The sequence below is a fragment of the Salmo salar genome, chromosome 20 (assembly GCF_965601325.2).
Source record: "Salmo salar chromosome 20, fSalSal1, whole genome shotgun sequence".
NCBI lineage: Eukaryota > Metazoa > Chordata > Actinopteri > Salmoniformes > Salmonidae > Salmo > Salmo salar.
In genome coordinates this window covers 21,487,978-21,507,192 of record NC_138310.1, presented here as the reverse complement: position 1 = coordinate 21,507,192, position 19,215 = coordinate 21,487,978, and the positions used below count along the sequence as shown (strand labels likewise).

Genomic DNA, 19,215 nt, shown 5'->3' with positions numbered 1-19,215 from the left:
TGGCATGAAACAGTGAGGTTGAACTGTCTTACCAGTGAAGCTAACCCCATCTGGGCTGGTTATGTGTTCTATCTTCGTGGGATCCCGCCTTGTCTCTAATGCTGCTGGCTAGTGGTGCATTGGCTCAGTATCTGAGCGTAGGCTATACATCTTATTTCACAGAGAACTTTGTGTCTTTATTTTCAAGGGTGTTGTTTTGATTTTACAGCCCGTAAGACACCCATCTAGTATGAGTCTAGGGATAATTGCTTCTGGGGAACACTGGTGTAATCTGGGTCACATGACTTCAAACGTCTCAGTCATGGCGCCTCCTGCTGTTACCGCCTCTCCTCACAAACCTTGATCATGAAATTCAGTCACCCATAACTAGGCCTGTTGGCCCAATTCACAATCCTTACGAAATATAGCACATTACTGCCTTTTGTTCAACATTTCCTTTGTATTCTTAGTAAGGCCCGACCGATATATCGTTTCACCGACGTTATCAGCCGATATTGGCCTTTTATCGATATCGCCGATAATTCTATTCCACAATATACATTTAAGTAGGGTGAGAAAAGGGAATGTCATGCTTCTCTGAACACTTGTGGCCATTCTCATATTGGACAATTGCTCCTTTGAAAGGCTGTGTGGTAAATGTCACTTTTTCATGTCCCTGCTGTAAAACAGTATATCGGCAGATATTTTGGTATCAGTTAGGTTTGTCTCCCAAAAAATTGGAATTGTTATCAGACCCACCCAAAAGAACATACTGATTCACGCACAAACCCTTCCTCAAACCAGCAGCAGCAACTTCTCCTACCCACCCTCACCTACGCATCCTCAGTTAGGAGGTTTTTGTGGAGTTCCTGTCATATGCCTTTGATTTCTGCTCTGATATTTTCTCAACTGTTATTGTTTGGAAAGGAGTGACGGATGCCAACCCTGAAAGACAGTTGTGTTATCATACTGTCCATGACCATTAACTGAAGTAATGGATTTCCTTTTTTTTTTACAGATTTGCTGTTGCATTTACTGACAAACTGAAAGCAGAGGCTGAAGTATTTCTGGTAGCTATGATTCATTCATCAGTTTTAACTCTGCTTGTATTAGTGCTCACATATGACCATTTTAAACCGAGCAAGCACACTTACTGTAAAGTGGGGGTTCAAAGATGGCTCATTCAAGTACATGGCCAGGTGTGTTTTATGTCTACCATAGTGTTTAATTACAGTATGTATCTCAGTTATATAGTAGCTGGTTAAGTGAAATGTTCATATAAATCTGTGTTGAGAACATGGCAGTCGTAAAGGAAATTTCTGCAAATATTGTGCCAAATGATGTGTGTGATATGTGTAATGATGGCAGTCTAAAGGGGCAAGCCATCTCAGAGGTCATTGTGGAAGCGAGTTAAATATTTTTCACTTCCAATTTACAGCACATCAAGAGACAGCAGGAACCTGACAGCCACAGTAAATAAAACAGAATGGTTTTACTAACCAAAACACAATATCCTGGCCCGTCCCATAATAGTGTGGCAATATAACAATATTACCATGTTTTATTTCCAGATTAAGGCGAATAGCAAGCTTTATCGCTGTCATCTAGCAGTGACAGCATGCAATCAGGGCAGGCGCAGGGAGACTGTGCCACGCTTTTTATTGAGACAGAAAACACATGGGGGATAGATCAAGTCTAACTGTGTGATAACATCCAGTCAATTACCTTTCCATCAACTGTGAATTATTGGCTTGGGCTCACCCCTTTTACTTGGTGATGACTGTTTATGCTTATTTTGCGGTGGTGATGCACAGTGCCTTCAAAGTTTTCACACCACTTGACTTTTTCCATATTTTGTGTTACAACCTGAATTTAACATTTATTAAATTGATATTTTGTGTCATTGGCCTTTAATACCCCATAATGTCAATGTGGAGTTATGTTTAGACATTTTTACTAATTAATTAAAAATGAAAAGCTCCAATATCTTGAGTCAATAAGTATTCAACCCCTTTGTTATGGCAAGCCTAAATAAGTTCAGGAGTAAAAATTTGCTTAACAAGTCAGGGTACATGTTGGTAGATGGGTAAAAATAAAAAAAAGCAGACATTGAATATCCCTTTGAGCATGTTGAAGTTATTCATTACATTTTGGATGGTGTATCAATACACCCAGTCACTACAAAGATAAACGCGTCCTGACTAACTCAGTTGCCGGAGAGGAAGGAAACCGCTCAGGGATTTCACCATGAAGCCAATGGTGACTTTAAAACCGTTACAGAGTTTAATGGCTGTGATAGGAGAAACCTGAGGATGGATCAATAACATTGTAGTTACTTCACAATACTAACCTAATTGACAAAGGGAAAAGAAGGAACTCTGTACAGAATAAAAATATAAAAAATCATGCATCCTGTTTGCAATAGGTCACTAAAGTAAACCTGCAAAAAATGTGGCAAATAAATGAACTTTATGTCCTGAATACAAAGCGTTATGTTTGGGGCCAATTGAAAACAACAAAAACATCACTGAGTACCACTCTTAATTTTTCAAGCATTGTGGTGGCTACATCATGTTATGGGTATGTGTGTCATCGTCAAGGACTCGGGAGTCTTTTAGGATAAAAATAAACGTAATAGAGCTAAGCACAGTCAAAATCCTAGAGGAAAACCTGGTTGTCTGCTTTCCAACAGACACTGGGAGGCAAATTCACCTTTCAGCAGCACAGTAACCGAAAAAAAGGACAAATATACACTGGAGTTGCTTACCAAGATGACATTCATTGAATGTTCCTGAGTGGCCTAGTTACAGTTTTGACTTAAATCGGCTTGAAATCTATGGCAAGAGTTAAATGGCTGTCCAGCAATGATCAACAACCAACTCGACAGAGCTTTAAGAATTTTACATTTCTAAAAACATGTTTTCACTTTTTACCATTTTGAATTCTGGCTGTAACACAAATACATTTTGAATAATTCAAGGAGTATGAATACTTTTTGAAGGCACTGTATAAAAATATGCCAAGGTTAAATTAGACTACCAAGAAAGATAGATTTGCTGTGGAAATTAGCTCAAAATGATTTTTAATTTAGGAAATCTGTTCCCAAATATTCCCACGCATAGAGAGGTATATGTGATCGTATCCCAATGTAATCAAGATTTGAAATGATTCTGTTTTTGTCAAATACTATATCTGTTTGTGATTATTGCAGTCAATTTTCAGTGTATAAATTATTTACTGCTGTATATTCCGGCCCCCTGACCATCCCCTTTTCCTTGAGTGGCCAGAACATACAGCACATCATTTGTACACTGCAAATTGACCGAAAAAAAGGAAGAAAAAAAAAAGATAACGTACACTTTATGTTAACATATTATTGCTTACAGTTATCTGTGGGAGAAAAAATTCTGTTATGAAACTGCCTGTCACCATACTTGTTAGTTCTCCTTAATGGGGTATGTCTTACCATGCAAATAATTGTGTATGTTTAAATTGCTGCATTAAACGTTCAGGATTTTTTCCAATATCATATTCTCTGTTTTCATTCCCCCAGCTGTCCCAAAGCAGCAAAATCTACGTCCAGCCTCAAGGTAAGCTCTGTAGGATGAAATATTCACTGCCCATAGTTGTGCTTCCCTGTGTGTCTGTGGCAGTATTTGCTGTTGCATTAAGCAGCTTTGGCAGTTCTCCCACCACAACATGCTGCAGTAGAGTATTTTGAGTCGCTCTTGCCATTGGCTATCTGTCACGCCACATGGGTCAGCACAAAGCAGCACAGAGAGGTGTACTGTAGGTCTCCAAGCCGCATGTCTGCTGAGCCAATAGTGCCCAGCCCCAGCAAAACAGACCAGACTGCTGCTAGTGTCCTCAGCAAAGCCTGGTTACAGAGAGATGTGCTAACCAACTGTATTACCCACTAAACATGTCGGTGACAACCCCCCCCCCCCCCCCCGGAGAAGTACAGTAATGATGCATGCACCCACCTGTGAAAGATGTAACATGTCAGCAGGTAGCAATCCCAGATGTGTTATCTTACCTCAAATGTCACAGAGTGGCTCATTGTCATCACCCAATGTGGAGTATGTGTGATAAGTTCCATGGAGATGCAGAGCACATTAGCGTGTTCATATGGAGGCCAGCCTAATGATAGATATGACCTTTAAGAAAGTCAGGGTTGTCAGTAAATGATAATTAATCCTATGACCCCCGCACTTAGCTCCCACAGATGACCTACTGTATGTCTGTATTCGGGGCAGTGCAGTCAAAAAATGAGATTTTTCTGTGTTTTATCTTTCCACACTATGAGGTTGGAATAATATTGTGAAAATGATTATAATGCACTTTTAGTTTCTGAGCTGTTTGAAATAACCGTCTGAGATTTCATCATGTTTGGCTGGGTGGGGTTTTTGAACTGTCTGGTCAAATCAAATCAAATTGTATTTGGCACATGCACCAAATACAACAGGTGTAGACCTTACTGTGAAATGGTGTAAAAAAGTGAGTTTAGCCCTCTGCTTACATTCAAAACACTCACAGTAAGGTACTTAATTGTTACCCAGAAATTATTTGATATTGAGATAAAAATGGCTGCATTGGACCATTAATATGACTTAACTCTTTCTTGGAAAATACAATGACCTATCTCACAGACACACTGTTTATTTTCTTTGGTTTTGAAGGGATCAAGACTGAGGCGGCTCAGAGTTTCTGCTGGAGTGAATTTCTAAGGCGCTCAGGTACTTTTTTCACAAAAGATAACATGGAAAGAAATAAAGGAAATAAACCAGAGATGACAGGTTTTTAAGCAACAAACTGAAGAAGACCTGGAGGACATGCACATTAGCCCTTTTCTCTCTCTCTCGCTCTCACCCATTTCCCTCTCTCCTCGCTTGCTTGATCTACTCCTCTGTCCCTATCCCGCCACCTCCATATTAAATGCATGTCATTACTCAAAGTAGCTTCCCCACACACAGCCCTGACTTTAAATTGAACATTGTAAGAAGATTTCCATCCCAGGTATATCAGAGTTCAGGGCAGTTCGGGGATGCAGCTCTCCAACACCCTATGATTAATAGCTCTCCCGTACAGGGCCATTCCTAACCAGGTTTCTACACTGGTGCCAGTAATACTGATTGCCAACGTTCACTTCCCCATTCAGTATACATGAGATAAGAGTGGCTGCTCAGCTGTTGTGTTTTCTATGTAATACAGCTTCTGTATGATTCTTTGTAGTTTACTACTTTCTAATATATAGACTGCCTGTGCTGTTTTTCTCTGCATGTCGGTGTGTGAGAAAGCATACAATAGCCTGGCTACCTGGATGTTGGACGGCGTATACTATGTGTATCCTGTATATCCATCTAGTACAACTTCAACTACCTTGTAACATGTAAACCAGAATTAATTAACAGTTAGAAATTGTAGGCTCCTTTTAGTATTTTAGAAAAATACTTTATTTTCATGCAGTCTTACGGTTAATAGATTCTTGTCGGATGCCTTTGTTTCCATGTTGTTTACCAGATTAGTTGTTATATTCCCTCTTTTGTACTTTGACACACACTGAGGTCCTATTTCTACTCCCAGAATAATAATTATTCAATCTTCATAACTTTAATTCTCGGCTCTTCTCAGACACAACAAAACGCGCTGGCAGAATCAACGCCTCCAGCGTCAGAAAGAGATCAATCCTTTAGCCTTTCCTGTCAACACTTGTCCCCTCCATGTCTTCACACACACTCAGGCACAGCGGGGGACCCTTTCTCATCTGCCTGTTTTCCTTTTCAATATCACACTTTTTTTCTTTCCTTTTGTTTTGTCTCAAAGTAAATCAGAACATGTTCGTTCTGCCAAACAAGGCTTGTTGTGCCCTCCCATGAAATTGCACCATGACACACAGTGAGAATGGCAGATATCTAAAACTCTCCTATTGTATGTAGGTTAGAGTAGGCCATTTTCAGCTCAAAATGTGTGTGGGGGGGCTTTGAGGGTAGAATGTTAATCGAAGGGAGAGTCATGGCCCAGTGAGCGCGCTCCAAGATACTTTTGTACATATAGTGTATGTGGACCCCCCTTCAAATTAGTGGATTTGGCTATTTCAGCGACACCCGTTGCTGTCAGGTTTATAAAATAGAGCACACTGCCATGCAATCTCCATAGACAAACATTGGCAGAAGACTGGCCTTACTGAGGAGCTCAGTGACTTTCAACGTGGCACCGTCAAAGGATGCCACCTTTCCAGCAAGTCAGTTTGTCAAATTTCTGCCCTGCTAGAGCTGCCCCGGTCAATTGTAAGTGCTGTTATTGTGAAGTGGAAACGTCTAGGAGCAACAACAGCTCAACCGCGAAGTGGTAGGCCTCACAAACTCACAGAACGGGCCTGCCGAATGCTGAAGCGTGTAGCATGTAAAAATCGTTTGTCCTCGGTTGCAACACTCACTACCGCATTCCAAACTGCCTCTGGAAGCAATGTCCGTACAAGAACTGTTCATTGGGAGCTTCACGAAATGTTTTGTTGACCGAGCAGCCTCACACAAGCCTAAGATCACCATGCACAATGCCAAGTATTGGCTGGAGTGGTGTAAAGCTCATCGCCGTTGGAAACGCGTTCTCTGGAGTGATTAATCACTTTTCTACATCTGGCAGTCCGACGGACTAATCTGGATTTGGCGGATGCCAGGAGAACGCTACCTGCCCCAATGCATACTGCCAATTGTAAATTTTGGTGGAGGAGGAATATTAGTCTGGAGCTGTTTTTCATGGTCCGGGCCCCTTAGTTCCAGTGAAGGAAAATCTTAATGCTACAGCATACAATGACATTCTAGACGATTCTGTGCTTCCACCTTTGTGCCAACAGTTTGGGGAAGGCCCTTTCCTGTTTCAGCATGACACTGCCCCCGTGCCCAAAGCGAGGTCCATACAGAAATGGTTTATCGAGATAGGTGTGGAAGAACTTGACTGGCCTGCACAGAGCCCTGACCTCAACTCCACCGAACACCTTTGGGCTGAATTGGAACACCGACTGTGAGCCAGGCCTAATCGCCCAACATCAGTGTCCGACCTCACTAATGCTCTTGTGGCTGAATGGAAGCAAGTCCCCACAGCAATGTTCCAACATCTAGTGGAAAGCCTTTCCAGAAGAGTGAAGGCCGTTATAGCAGCAAAGGGGGGACCAACTCCATATTAATGCCCATGATTTTGGAATGAGATGTTCGCCGAGCATGACTTTTGGTCATGTAGTGTACCTCCTCAGTGGAACATGAGAGGCCCAGTCAACCCAGCTGCCTGATTGAAGTTGCTTCTCTCTGTATTACCCTTTGGTTGTGGTGAAACAGCCAAGGGCAGAGAGTGTAGTGTTAGGAAGATCCTGAGGCTGCAGCTCCATCAAAGGCAGAGTATCAGTAGAGTGTTGCCCCACTGCTGTGTGCGCTGTGGGGTTGAGGGTGTAGGCAGGTGCAGGGCCAATGACAGCAGGCTGGTGAGTGACAGACAGCCCTGGGGGATCACGGAGGGTTTTTATTTATATATTTTTTTTTTCACCTTTTATTTAACCAGTTGAGAACCAGTTGAGAACAAGTTCTCATTTACAATTGCGACCTGGCCAAGATAAAGCAAAGCAGTTTGACACATACAACAACACAGTTACACATGGAGTAAAACAAACATACAGTCAATAATACAGTAGAAAAATAAGTATTTATTTTACCAGGTAAGTTGACTGAGAACACATTCATTTACAGCAACAACCTGGGGAATAGTTACAGTGGAGAGGAGGGGGATGAATGAGCCAATTGTAAGCCGGGGATGATTAGATGGCCGTGATGGTATTAGGGGCAGATTGGGAATTTAGCCAGGACACCGGGGTTAACACCCCTACTCTTACAAAAAGTGCAATGGGATCTTTAATGACCTCAGAGAGTCAGGATACCCATTTCATGTCCCATCCAAAAGACAGCACCCTACACATATCCCAATGCCCTGGGGCATTGGGATATTTTTTTAGACCAGAGGAAAGAGTGCCTCCTACTGGCCCTCCAACACCACTTCCAACAGCATCTGGTCTCCCATCCAGGGACTGATCATGACCAACGCTGCTTAGCTTCAGAAGCAAGCCAGCAGTGGGATGCAGGGTGGTATGCTGCTGGCTATTATATATATATATATATATATATATATATATATATATATATATATATCTCACAACTAGGAACCTACAAATCTACCATTCCAGTGTTTTACTTGCTATATTGTATTTACTTTGCCACCAAAGTAGGGCTGTTGGTTATATATATATATATATATATATATATAATGTGAGCAAATGAGGTGATATAAGGGAGGTAAAGGCAAAAAAGGCCATGGTGGCAAAGTAAATACAATATAGAAAGTAAAACACTGGAATGGTAGATTTGTAGTGGAAGAAAGTGCAAAGTAGCAATAGAAATAATGGGGTGCAAAGGAGCAAAATAAATAAATACAGTAGGGGAAGAGGTAGATGTATGGGCTAAATTATAGATGGGCAATGTATAGGTGCAGTGATCTGTGAGCTGCTCTGATAGCTGGTGCTTAAAGCTAGTGAGGGAGATAAGTGTTTCCAGTTTCAAAGATTTTTGTAGTTCGTTTCAGTCATTGGCAGCAGAGAATTGGAAGGAGAGACGGCCAAAGGAGGAGTTGGCTTTGGGGGTAACCAGAGAGATATACCTGCTGGAGCGCGTGCTACAGGTGGGTGCTGCTATGGTGACCAGTGAGAGTTTAGGGGAGGGGGTGAGGGCCGGGTATAGGCAGGGGTCTTCTGAGGTAGGGCAGGTTTTGCACTGTAGGGAAGGGGGTTTCTGAGTCTGTCCAGAGGGAATACGCTGGCACCAACCTCCTCTAGAGGCATAACTAAACTACACCGTCTCTTCTAGAAAGGCATGGGGTGTGCGGCATTAGTTAAGCTGAAAGAGGCCACAATTATAAACAATATCGTGTTTATTTTCTCTAGTGCTGCCGAAGTGTGTAGGAATAGTAGATTTCATTGCAGTCGTTAGGAATATCCTTAGTGGTGATGGCAGTCCCAAGTCTAACTCCCTATGGTTTTCCCTAAATTCCGTTTAAATTAAGTTTGAAAGCTGCAGTGTTTCAGAAGCTCTTATTTAGCCTCTGTGTTCAGTATGTTTTACACTGTGGCGGTCTCCAGACGTACTGACAGGAGCCACGGAACACACACACACTCAACAATGACAGGGAGCTATGCAATGTGCCCCTCAAAATCAAAGGCAGAAGAACAAAAAAGTGTTTCTGCGATATAAGGGACAGGAGACAGGCAAAAAAACAAATGCTGCTGGCAAAACAGACAATTTGTCCAATTCAGTTTCTCCCCTCAAGAAAGATGAATTGTTTCTAAGTCTCCAGAGGGTTTTATTTTCTCTATTTGTATTGGATTCTTTTGCCCACTTTGACAGGCCTGTGAACTATTTTTCCAGCACTCCTCCATTCTTCCTCTGTCTCCATTTAGATCTGAAGTCGTGAAAAGGTTGCATCCTAACTGACACCCTTTGTCCGCCCCTGAATTGGTGCGAGGAAATTCAGTTTAAATTAAACATAATTGTATTATTTCTCTATTGCATCATAGACATGTGGACATTTCACAAGGCAGGTAAGGAAGTCACAAAAACAGGTTCCTAGTTGTGGTATTCCTCCAAGTCCTATAGGGCTGTTGGTTAAGAGAGGACGGAAGGGGAAAACAGGGAATGCTGAAGTATCAGGTTTCCATGTCTGCGCTGCAGAGTCTTATGCTGCATAGCCTGTATGGGGTGGATGGGAGATTTTGCTGATCTCACAAAAGTAACCAATACCCCAAAGGGCTCCACATCTTTTTTACTGCTTTGTTTTATATTAATAGAAGCTGTGATACAGTAGGGCCCCGTTCCCTACCTCACCTGGTGCTGCTTATGTCTTTAATCATCCCTTTGTGAACAGTGCAGTGTTTTTGTATTTTATTTTGTATTGGTTTAGGCTGGGATTCAAGTGCTTGCTTCCTCCCTACGCTCCAGCAGACCTGGGGTCAGTGGCCTGACTGTCACACACTCTGTGCGCTGTCATTTTAAGATGCTCCAATAGTATTAAAGGGCTGCCTTATCCTCCTGAGCTGGCCTTATCTGTCAGGAAGGGATTTCACTGTCTGCCACTGCAGCACTGTCACATGTTTACAGGCTCTGTGTGTGTGCAAGCAATTTTATTTGCTTGTGAGTGGGATTATATTTTCTAGAGTCCACGTCAAGCGTGGGTATGTATAGTATGTGTAATTGAGGTAGAGATTTGTTACGAATTGATTGGTAGCTATTATTATCTAATATCCATATTATTATTATTATTATTATTATTATTATTTTCTAAATTAGAAAATATAGACAAGTATACATGATTTTAAGTCTAATTTACTGACCATGCCAATCAAACAATTGTAGACAATTAGACATAGGTAATAATAGTACATAGTATTATCCTCCATTGTGTAATGGCTATCAGTCAGATTTTTCTGGGTGTGCTGACGGCACCTGTTAGGTCAATGACAATTACACAATGTCAGAGACTAATGTTGATTTACAGACTCTTAAGTTAGAATTGTTGCCCGACCTAACGTGAGAAGGCTCTGGTTACTTTAATGCATCAGTTGCATGTTGGTCTAACATAGTCCTGGTTTGTTGACAACCTGTATTATTTTTTTCCCTATGGTCAACCCTTTTTAGTTGCTGTAGTTGCCACTTTTGTAAACTATGTCATTAATTGCTGGTTGGCCAGATTGCTAACACACTTCATAATTGTAGACCTTTTAAAGTAATTGTATCACCCCTGTTTCATTCCAAGAAGCTGTCTGTATATGTTATTGTTTACTTGAGCGCTTATATTAAGCAGCCATAATAGGATGAGTTTAAATCTGTGATGCACAGCACATGAACCATCAGCTAAAGTAAGGGTCATTATTAAACCTCCTATTATTCTTAGAAGTTGGAAAGAATTCCAAAATACTTTGACACAGAAATGGAATTCTGTGATTTTCTATGGGTTGTCTCCGGTAAGGGCACTCTCAGTTGTATCCTGAGTGCCTGTAACAATAGATAGTGGTATAATCTTTCCACATGCCTCCATATTCATTCAGACCTTGACACAGCTGTAACCCCCTACCTACACACAGCTGTAACCCACCTTGACACAGCTGTAACCCACCTTGACACAGCTGTAACTCCCTACCTACACACAGCTGTAACCCCCTACCTACACACAGCTGTAACCCCCTACCTACACACAGCTGTAACCCCCTACCTACACACAGCTGTAACTCCCTACCAACACACAGCTGTAACCCCCTACCTACATACAGCTGTAACCCACCTTGACACAGCTGTAACTCCCTACCTACACACAGCTGTAACCCCCTACCTACACACAGCTGTAACTCCCTACCTACACACAGCTGTAACCCCTACCTACACACAGCTGTAACTCCCTACCTACACACAGCTGTAACCCCCTACCTACACACAGCTGTAACTCCCTACCTACACACAGCTGTAACCCACCTTGACACAGCTGTAACCCCCTACCTACACACAGCTGTAACCCACCTTGACACAGCTGTAACCCCCTACCTACACACAGCTGTAACCCACCTTGACACAGCTGTAACCCCCTACCTACACACAGATGTAACCCACCTTGACACAGCTGTAACCCCCGACCTACACACAGCTGTAACCCACCTTGACACAGCTGTAACCCCCTACCTACACACAGCTGTAACCCACCTTGACACAGCTGTAACCCCCTACCTACACACAGCTGTAACCCACCTTGACACAGCTGTAACCCCCTACCTACACACAGCTGTAACCCACCTTGACACAGCTGTAACCCCCTACCTACACACAGCTGTAACCCACCTTGACACAGCTGTAACCCACCTTGACACAGCTGTAACCCACCTTGACACAGCTGTAACTCCCTACCTACACACAGCTGTAACTCCCTACCTACACCTTGACACAGCTGTAACCCCCTACCTACACCTTGACACAGCTGTAACTCCCTACTTAGACCTTGACACAGCTGTAACCCCCTACCTACACCTTGACACAGCTGTAACTCCCTACCTACACCTTGACACAGCTGTAACTCCCTACTTAGACCTTGACACAGCTGTAACCCCCTACCTACACCTTGACACAGCTGTAACTCCCTACCTACACCTTGACACAGCTGTAACTCCCTACTTAGACCTTGACACAGCTGTAACTCCCTACCTACACCTTGACACAGCTGTAACTCCCTACCTACACCTTGACACAGCTGTAACTCCCTACCTACACCTTGACACAGCTGTAACTCCCTACCTACACCTTGACACAGCTGTAACTCCCTACCTACACCTTGACACAGCTGTAACTCCCTACCTACACCTTGACACAGCTGTAACTCCCTACCTACACCTTGACACAGCTGTAACCCCCTACCTACACCTTGACACAGCTGTAACTCCCTACTTAGACCTTGACACAGCTGTAACTCCCTACTTAGACCTTGACACAGCTGTAACTCCCTACCTACACCTTGACACAGCTGTAACTCCCTACCTACACCTTGACACAGCTGTAACCCCCTACCAACACCCCTGCAACCTCTCCACTATCCTGCAGATCATACTTACTGTAGCAGTATTTCCACCTCTGCTGGTCCCTTCTATTACGTTGAATGACAGGTGGGTGATGCCACTAGGAGTGTCATACTGTTGACAGTGAGTCACACTGCTGTGCCTAGTAGAACAAAGTGTGTTATTAGGGGCAGGGTTAGCTGGGGAGATTGTGTTTTGATCTTCTTGGCAGGTCAGGTGTAGCTGGCAAGGAGGTCCAGTCCCACTGCAGCTAGCCAGTCCCTCACTAATCTGGGGGAGGGGGGGCATAGAAGGTGGATGATCTGAGAAAATAACATATTTAGTTTGTCTGTCTCTCAATTAATGTTGCTTCTACAGTATAAAAACACCGATGTGGTTAGTCTGATATTGAGTCAGTCAATTTCAATTTAGAAATGCACCCATGTGACTCCCAGCTGCTGTATTGCACATTTCATTGAAACTGATCTGTCTGTATGACTCAGTTTACAGTACAACTTCCCAATGCTTTTCAATAAACCACCGCTTCTGTTCGCCGTCAATGTTTCTGCTGTGATGTGAAAGATATGTTAGAGCATTAGTCACTGCTGTCTCTTCCTCATTCCCATTGGCTGATGAATGGCTGTCATTATCTGCTGTGGTAGTTCCCCTGTTCATTATAATGGATTGTGATACACTGCTGTCTGTCTGTGTCATACACTGCTCTAGCTACCTGCCTATCTGTCTGTTCCCAGGTGTGAGTGGGGAGGATGTGGAGGACCTGCATGTATTCCTACTGGTCTGTGGCCTGAGAAGAGTGAAGGATCCTCTCTATCTGCTGGAGGCATTCTCAGGTACAGGGATTACCCCCTAGGACACCATATTGGGGCTAACTACATCCTCTGCCATCACTTTCACTAGACACAAGCCCTGCTACAATTACATGCTCTGGTCTTGTATTTGAGCTAATATTACATTTGTATTGCCACACAGAAGCACTTGGAGAAAGTACATTTAATTCTGGTTGGCTGTCAGTCACTGTCTCTGGTTGATGTCTTTCAGAGTGGCACACTGAGAATCCCCTGGTAGTGCTCATCATCATCGGGCCTAAGGTGAGTGACCATAATAGGATCAGGGTGATTGTACAGCTGAGGTCAAGCCTTCTTTACCTCCTTTACTGTCTGCATATGTCTGTTAAAGCAGATCAGTGCATGGCCAGCAACCTGCCTCCGGAGGTAGGTCAAAGGTTCCTCTAATTGGATGTAGCAGAGATAACAGCATTAGCCGGCATAAGCTGGAATAACGAGCGGCTCGCTAGCCGCAGACTTAGGAGCCAGTGGGAGTTACAGTTTCAGTGCTGGGCTGGCCCCACCCACCCGACTCTCTGCCTTCCTGTTCTCTCATAGCAGCCAGCCCACTGTGCTGCTGCAGTGCAGACGCTGGACGAGCCCCAGCACCAAGACATCTGCTGGGCTAGTCTGGGCCACCCAGGGGTTTCCACCCTGCCAGGTGTACGGTCACACTCCACTGGGCCCCGGTGTCATAGAGGCCAGCATGGGATCAGGCCACTGATGTCTCTCTCTCTGTCACATATTGTGTGTTAACAGAGGGCAGTAATTTCAAAACAATTATTAATTTCTATATTATATTTACAATTATTATGACCAGCTTATGAAATAGCATTGATTTCAAAATGCACTTTCACTGTCGTGATTCTTTTGTTGCTATTTTTCAAAGTCTCTGTGTTGCATTGACATGATAGTTGATAAAACATGGTCAAAAAGAGTAGTGCCAGAATGCCCGATGACATCACCATTACTGCATAGTAGCAGGAAGAAGGTGGTCTCACCTCTAGCACTAAAACACAAACGTTTTCCACTGATTTGATTGTAGTCTACTTTCCGTGGATGAGTAATGATCTTCTGAGAAGTGCTGCCAAAGAAAGGCTGTATCTTAGCTGTCAATGGCCACCTTGTTGCTTTTACTCCTTCTCTCTTTTTCTGTGTGTTCTCCGCCATTGGCATTTTCCTATTGATTCTGTGTGGGCCTCCTCCCACAGGCTGCTTTAATCACGCCGTCAAATAATATTTTTTTATATATATTTTTTTCCGACTCAAATGTTATTTTAAGTGATTAACTGTCTCTCAAACGGCAGTATCATTAAAGGTATGTTGTGTTTTTGCATTGTTCAAAGGCGTCTTTGAGTAGAATTGGCCAGGGGCACACTGTCTAGGCTGATGTTTTACATGTTCTTCCTGCTCTGCTATGGTTTGTGTTGTTTGATAAGAAGATTCAGTGAAAGCAGAGCCTTTTAGTGATTTAATGTAGACGACATCAAATGAAACAGTGGTGTCTGTGCTCAAATGTATTTGTGTTCGCTAAGATATGAAGGCAACAAAATATCCATCCTTCCTACGTTAAATTAACAGTAAGCTGGAGATGTATTGCTAATTATTAAACGCAAGATAATGTAGTTGTTTAAGGGAAGATATGAAGGTATGATGTCTCTCTCCAAACAATTTCACACAGGTTCTGTTATTCTGTCTAGTTTGTTAAATTCATTATATTACCAGTAATCCCTTCATTTATTGATCTCTGTGTCAGTACAATATCAAGAACTAGCAATCACTGATTTCATACTTATATTGTCTCCCTGACCCTTTTTTATCTTTGTAAATCCTAGCTTTGTTTCTGGATGTTGAGTATTCTCAAGTAAGATTATTTGCATGTGAAACACAAATGCGCATTAAATATTGCATTTAAATTCTGAAAAGCGATAAGCATGACAATAAAACCCCAAAAATGAAACAGCAACTTGCGTGCAGCATCTTTGACCTAAATTGCTATGATGCTAGGACTTTGCGGTGGGCCAGCTAATGCACGCAAATCCCACAGCGCAATTAATCAGATTGGGCACCCACCCCATCCTGACCCCAATCTCTGAAAATACAGGATTTTCAGATAATGATTTGGGCATGATAGAAATGATAAGCTGTAACATTGTTGTATCATGTATGGTCATGATTAAGGTATGGCTGTCGTATGTCATGGAGGGTAGAGATACAGAGCCTTCAGAAAATATTTACACCCCTTGAGAATTATTCCACATTTTGTTGTGTTACAGCCTGAATTCAAAATGGATTAAATAGATGTTCTTTCTCACCCATCTACACACACTACCCTATAATGACAAAGTGAAAACATGTTTTTAGAAATTTTGACAAATGTATTGAAATACAGAAATATCTCATTTACATACAGTGCCTTCAGAAAGTATTGACAAACCTTTACTTTTTCCACTTTTTGTTATGTTAGGGATGGATCGAAATTTACAGAATGGTTACCTGGAGGAAAATGGGGGAGGGTCATGGTTTTTCAATTTCAGTTAAGTGGAGGCTTTAGTATTTTTTTTAATCTAGTTCAGTGGAGGGTCATGTAATTTGTAATTGATGAAATGTCTATATTTCTCTGTTTTAGGCTATATATCGATGTGTGCCCGATGCCACCCCTCATCTCTGATGCTCTGCTGGGGGTGCAATATCAAGTGCGCCTATAGACTATTTACAGTGGCAAGCAAAAGTATGTGAACCCTTTGGAATTACCTGGATTTCTGCATAAATTGGTCATCAAATTTGATCTGATCTGCATCTAAGTCACAACAATAAACAAACATAGTGTGGTTAAACTAATAACACACAAATTATTGTATTTTTCTTGTCTATATTGAATACATCATTTAAATATTCACAGTGTAGGTTGGAAAAAGTATGTGAACCCCTAGGCTAATGACTTCTCCAAATGCTAATTGGAGTCAGGAGTCAGCTAACCTGGAGTCCAATCAATGAGACGAGATTGGAGATGTTGGTTAGAGCTGCCTTGCCCTATAAAAAACGCTCACAAAATTTTTGAGTTTGCTATTCACAAGAAGCATTGCCTGATGTGAACCATGCCTTGAGCAAGAGATCTCAGAAGACCTAAGATTAAGAATTGTTGACTTGCATAACGCTGGAAAGGGTTACAAAAGTATCTCTGAAAGCCTTGGTGTTCATCAGGCCACGGTAAGACAACTTGTCTAAAGATGGAGAAAGTTCAGCACTGTTGCTACTCTCCCTAGGAGTGGCCATCCTGCAAAGATGACTGCAAGAGCACAGCACAGAATGCTCAATGAGGTTAAGAAGAATCCTAGAGTGTCAGCTAAAGACTTACAGAAATCTCTGGAACATGCTAACATCTCTGTTGACGAGTCTACGATACGTAAAACACTAAACAAGAATGGTGTTCATGGGAGGACACCACGGAGAAGCCACTGCTGTCCAACAAAAACATTGCTGCACGTCTGAAGTTCGCAAAAGAGAACCTGGATGTTCCACAGCACTTCTGGCACAATATTCTGTTGAGTTGTTTGGAAGGAACACACAACACTATGTGTGGAGAAAAAAAGGCACAGCACACCAACATCAAAACCTCATCCCAACTGTAAAGTATGTTGGAGGGAGCATCATGGTTTGGGGCTGCTAAGCTGCCTCAGGGCCTGGACAGCTTGCTATCATCGACGGAAAAATGAATTCCCAAGTTTATCAAAACATTTTGCAGAAGAATGTAAGGCTATCTGTCTGCCGATTGAAGCTCAACAGAAGTTGGCTGATGCAACAGGACAACGACCCAAAACACAGAAGTAAATCAACAGAAGAAATTACGCTTTCTGGAGTGGCCCAGTCAGTTGATTTTAAAATGTTGTGGCATGACGTCGAGAGCTGTTCACACCAGTGATCCTAAGAATATTGCTGAACTGAAACAGTTTTTGTAAAGAGGAATGGTCCAAAATTCCTCCTGACCGTTGTGCAGGTCTGATCCGCAACTACAGAAAACGTTTGGTTGAGGTTATTGCTGCCAAAAGAGTGTCAACCAGTTATTAAATCCAAGGGTTCACATACTTTTAACACCCTACACTGTGAATGTTTACACGGTGTGTTCAATAAAGACATGAAAACGTATAATTGTTTGTGTGTTATTAGTTTAAGCAGACTGTGTTTGTCTATTGTTATGACTTAGATGAAGATTAGATCAAATTGTTTGACCAATTTATGGAGAAAACAAGGTCATTCCAAAGGGTTCACATACTTTTTCTTGCCACTGTAGTGTGGTCTCAATCAAATGCACTATAGGCTACGAAGTGTATGCTTGGAGAAGCACAGAGTAAAGTTATATTTCTAAGATAGCTGCTGGGATGCTGTAAATAAAACTAGGCTGCATTACACACTGCAATGGATATTTGAATACTGAGCCCAGCCTGCTCTGCTCTTGCTGATCAAAAACTTTTGTTGCCTAACCAATGCTGTGTAGGCCTACAGTGGCATTTTCAGAAGGAGAGTCAAAGGCTTCTTCTGAATTGTATTTTGATTAGGCTTCATCCCAAAAATTCACTGTCTTGCACGCGGACTAGCCTATGTTCTGTTCAGTTTGAGAAGGAGAGCGCAGATGAAAAGGAGGACCGGAGGACAACTTGGATAGCTAGCTACTACTATAAATGATTTTATGAAAAACAATGTTTCTTGCCCATGATGTGTGTATATATCAGAGTTATTGACAATAAGCCAGATTCGAGTAACTTTAATTGTCATGCTGAAACTTGAAGCAGCAGCAATGCACCCACAATGCACTCTTTAAATAGCCTACCTCTGTGTCAGTGAATGTCTGTTAAGTTAAAACCAAGGCTCAAATTGAGGGAGTATGAGAGGGTATGCCATGGGCCTACCTTTTTATTGAAGAAAATGGCAAAAAGCACAGGCCTACCCCTTGTTAGCTTAAGATTTTAAAGAAAATGAAAAGGATCCGATTATATAAAGTGATCTACAGTATAACAGCGCTTTGGTCCGTGATGCTAGAAACAAGCTGTAAAATACCCAGGAAAATGTGACTCCGTTGCATATGAGGATATCCTTGTTTTTCTTCTTTGACATTCAGAAGCTACAACCTTCTATAGCTGAGGATACTTTGCTTGGGAAGTAATTAAATTCTATCAATTGATTAAGCTGTTCACTTTTGGTACAATAGAATATGTTTAAACCCAAACAGCTTTTAGGGAAACACTTGGGTTAAGCAACAGAAGAAGAGTAGCTAGCAGTTAAAGCTTACATTTTTCTGCATCGGTAGGCCTACTCAGTCTGGGGGGGGGTGGAAGATAGGCCTAACTTTTGAAAATACCATGCTCAGATTCCTAAGTATTTGCAAACAGGGACAGTTTTGTTGCAAACAAGACACTTATTTGGCATTGGAACAATATAAGATGAACACAGGCCTATCTCTCTGTCCATTCTTAGCTTGTCATTTCGGTAATTTGTGTGGTATTAAATAATATTCTGCTAATGTGTAAAATGACGTAGAATTGCATGAAATGTTTTAAAGATTATTTTATTTTCTCAGACTTCCAAATACGATGATAGGTTCATGCATTGTGTTTACTATGAAGGAGATCTTTCCACCCCTACTCTTGTCCACGATGGTCTGCGAACCCACAACCTGGCCCGCAGCCCTTCCTGTGTTGCCATGTAATGCTTACAGGACGAAAAACAGTTCCTAGAACTGCATATCTACGGCTCTGGTCTGTCCAAGAA

At 42.2% G+C, this 19,215-nt stretch overlaps 1 protein-coding gene across 1 annotated transcript in view; it reads left to right on the top strand.

Moving 5' to 3' along the window:
• The window catches only part of glt1d1 (glycosyltransferase 1 domain containing 1), a 52,134-nt gene that overhangs the window by 12,355 nt on the left and 20,564 nt on the right, over positions 1-19,215 (top strand). Inside the window, exons 4-8 of the mRNA XM_014160266.3 lie at positions 998-1,049; positions 3,533-3,569; positions 4,659-4,715; positions 13,357-13,455; positions 13,664-13,713. Coding sequence (XP_014015741.1) covers positions 998-1,049; positions 3,533-3,569; positions 4,659-4,715; positions 13,357-13,455; positions 13,664-13,713 — 295 coding nt within the window. The remainder of the gene's footprint in view (positions 1-997; positions 1,050-3,532; positions 3,570-4,658; positions 4,716-13,356; positions 13,456-13,663; positions 13,714-19,215) is intronic.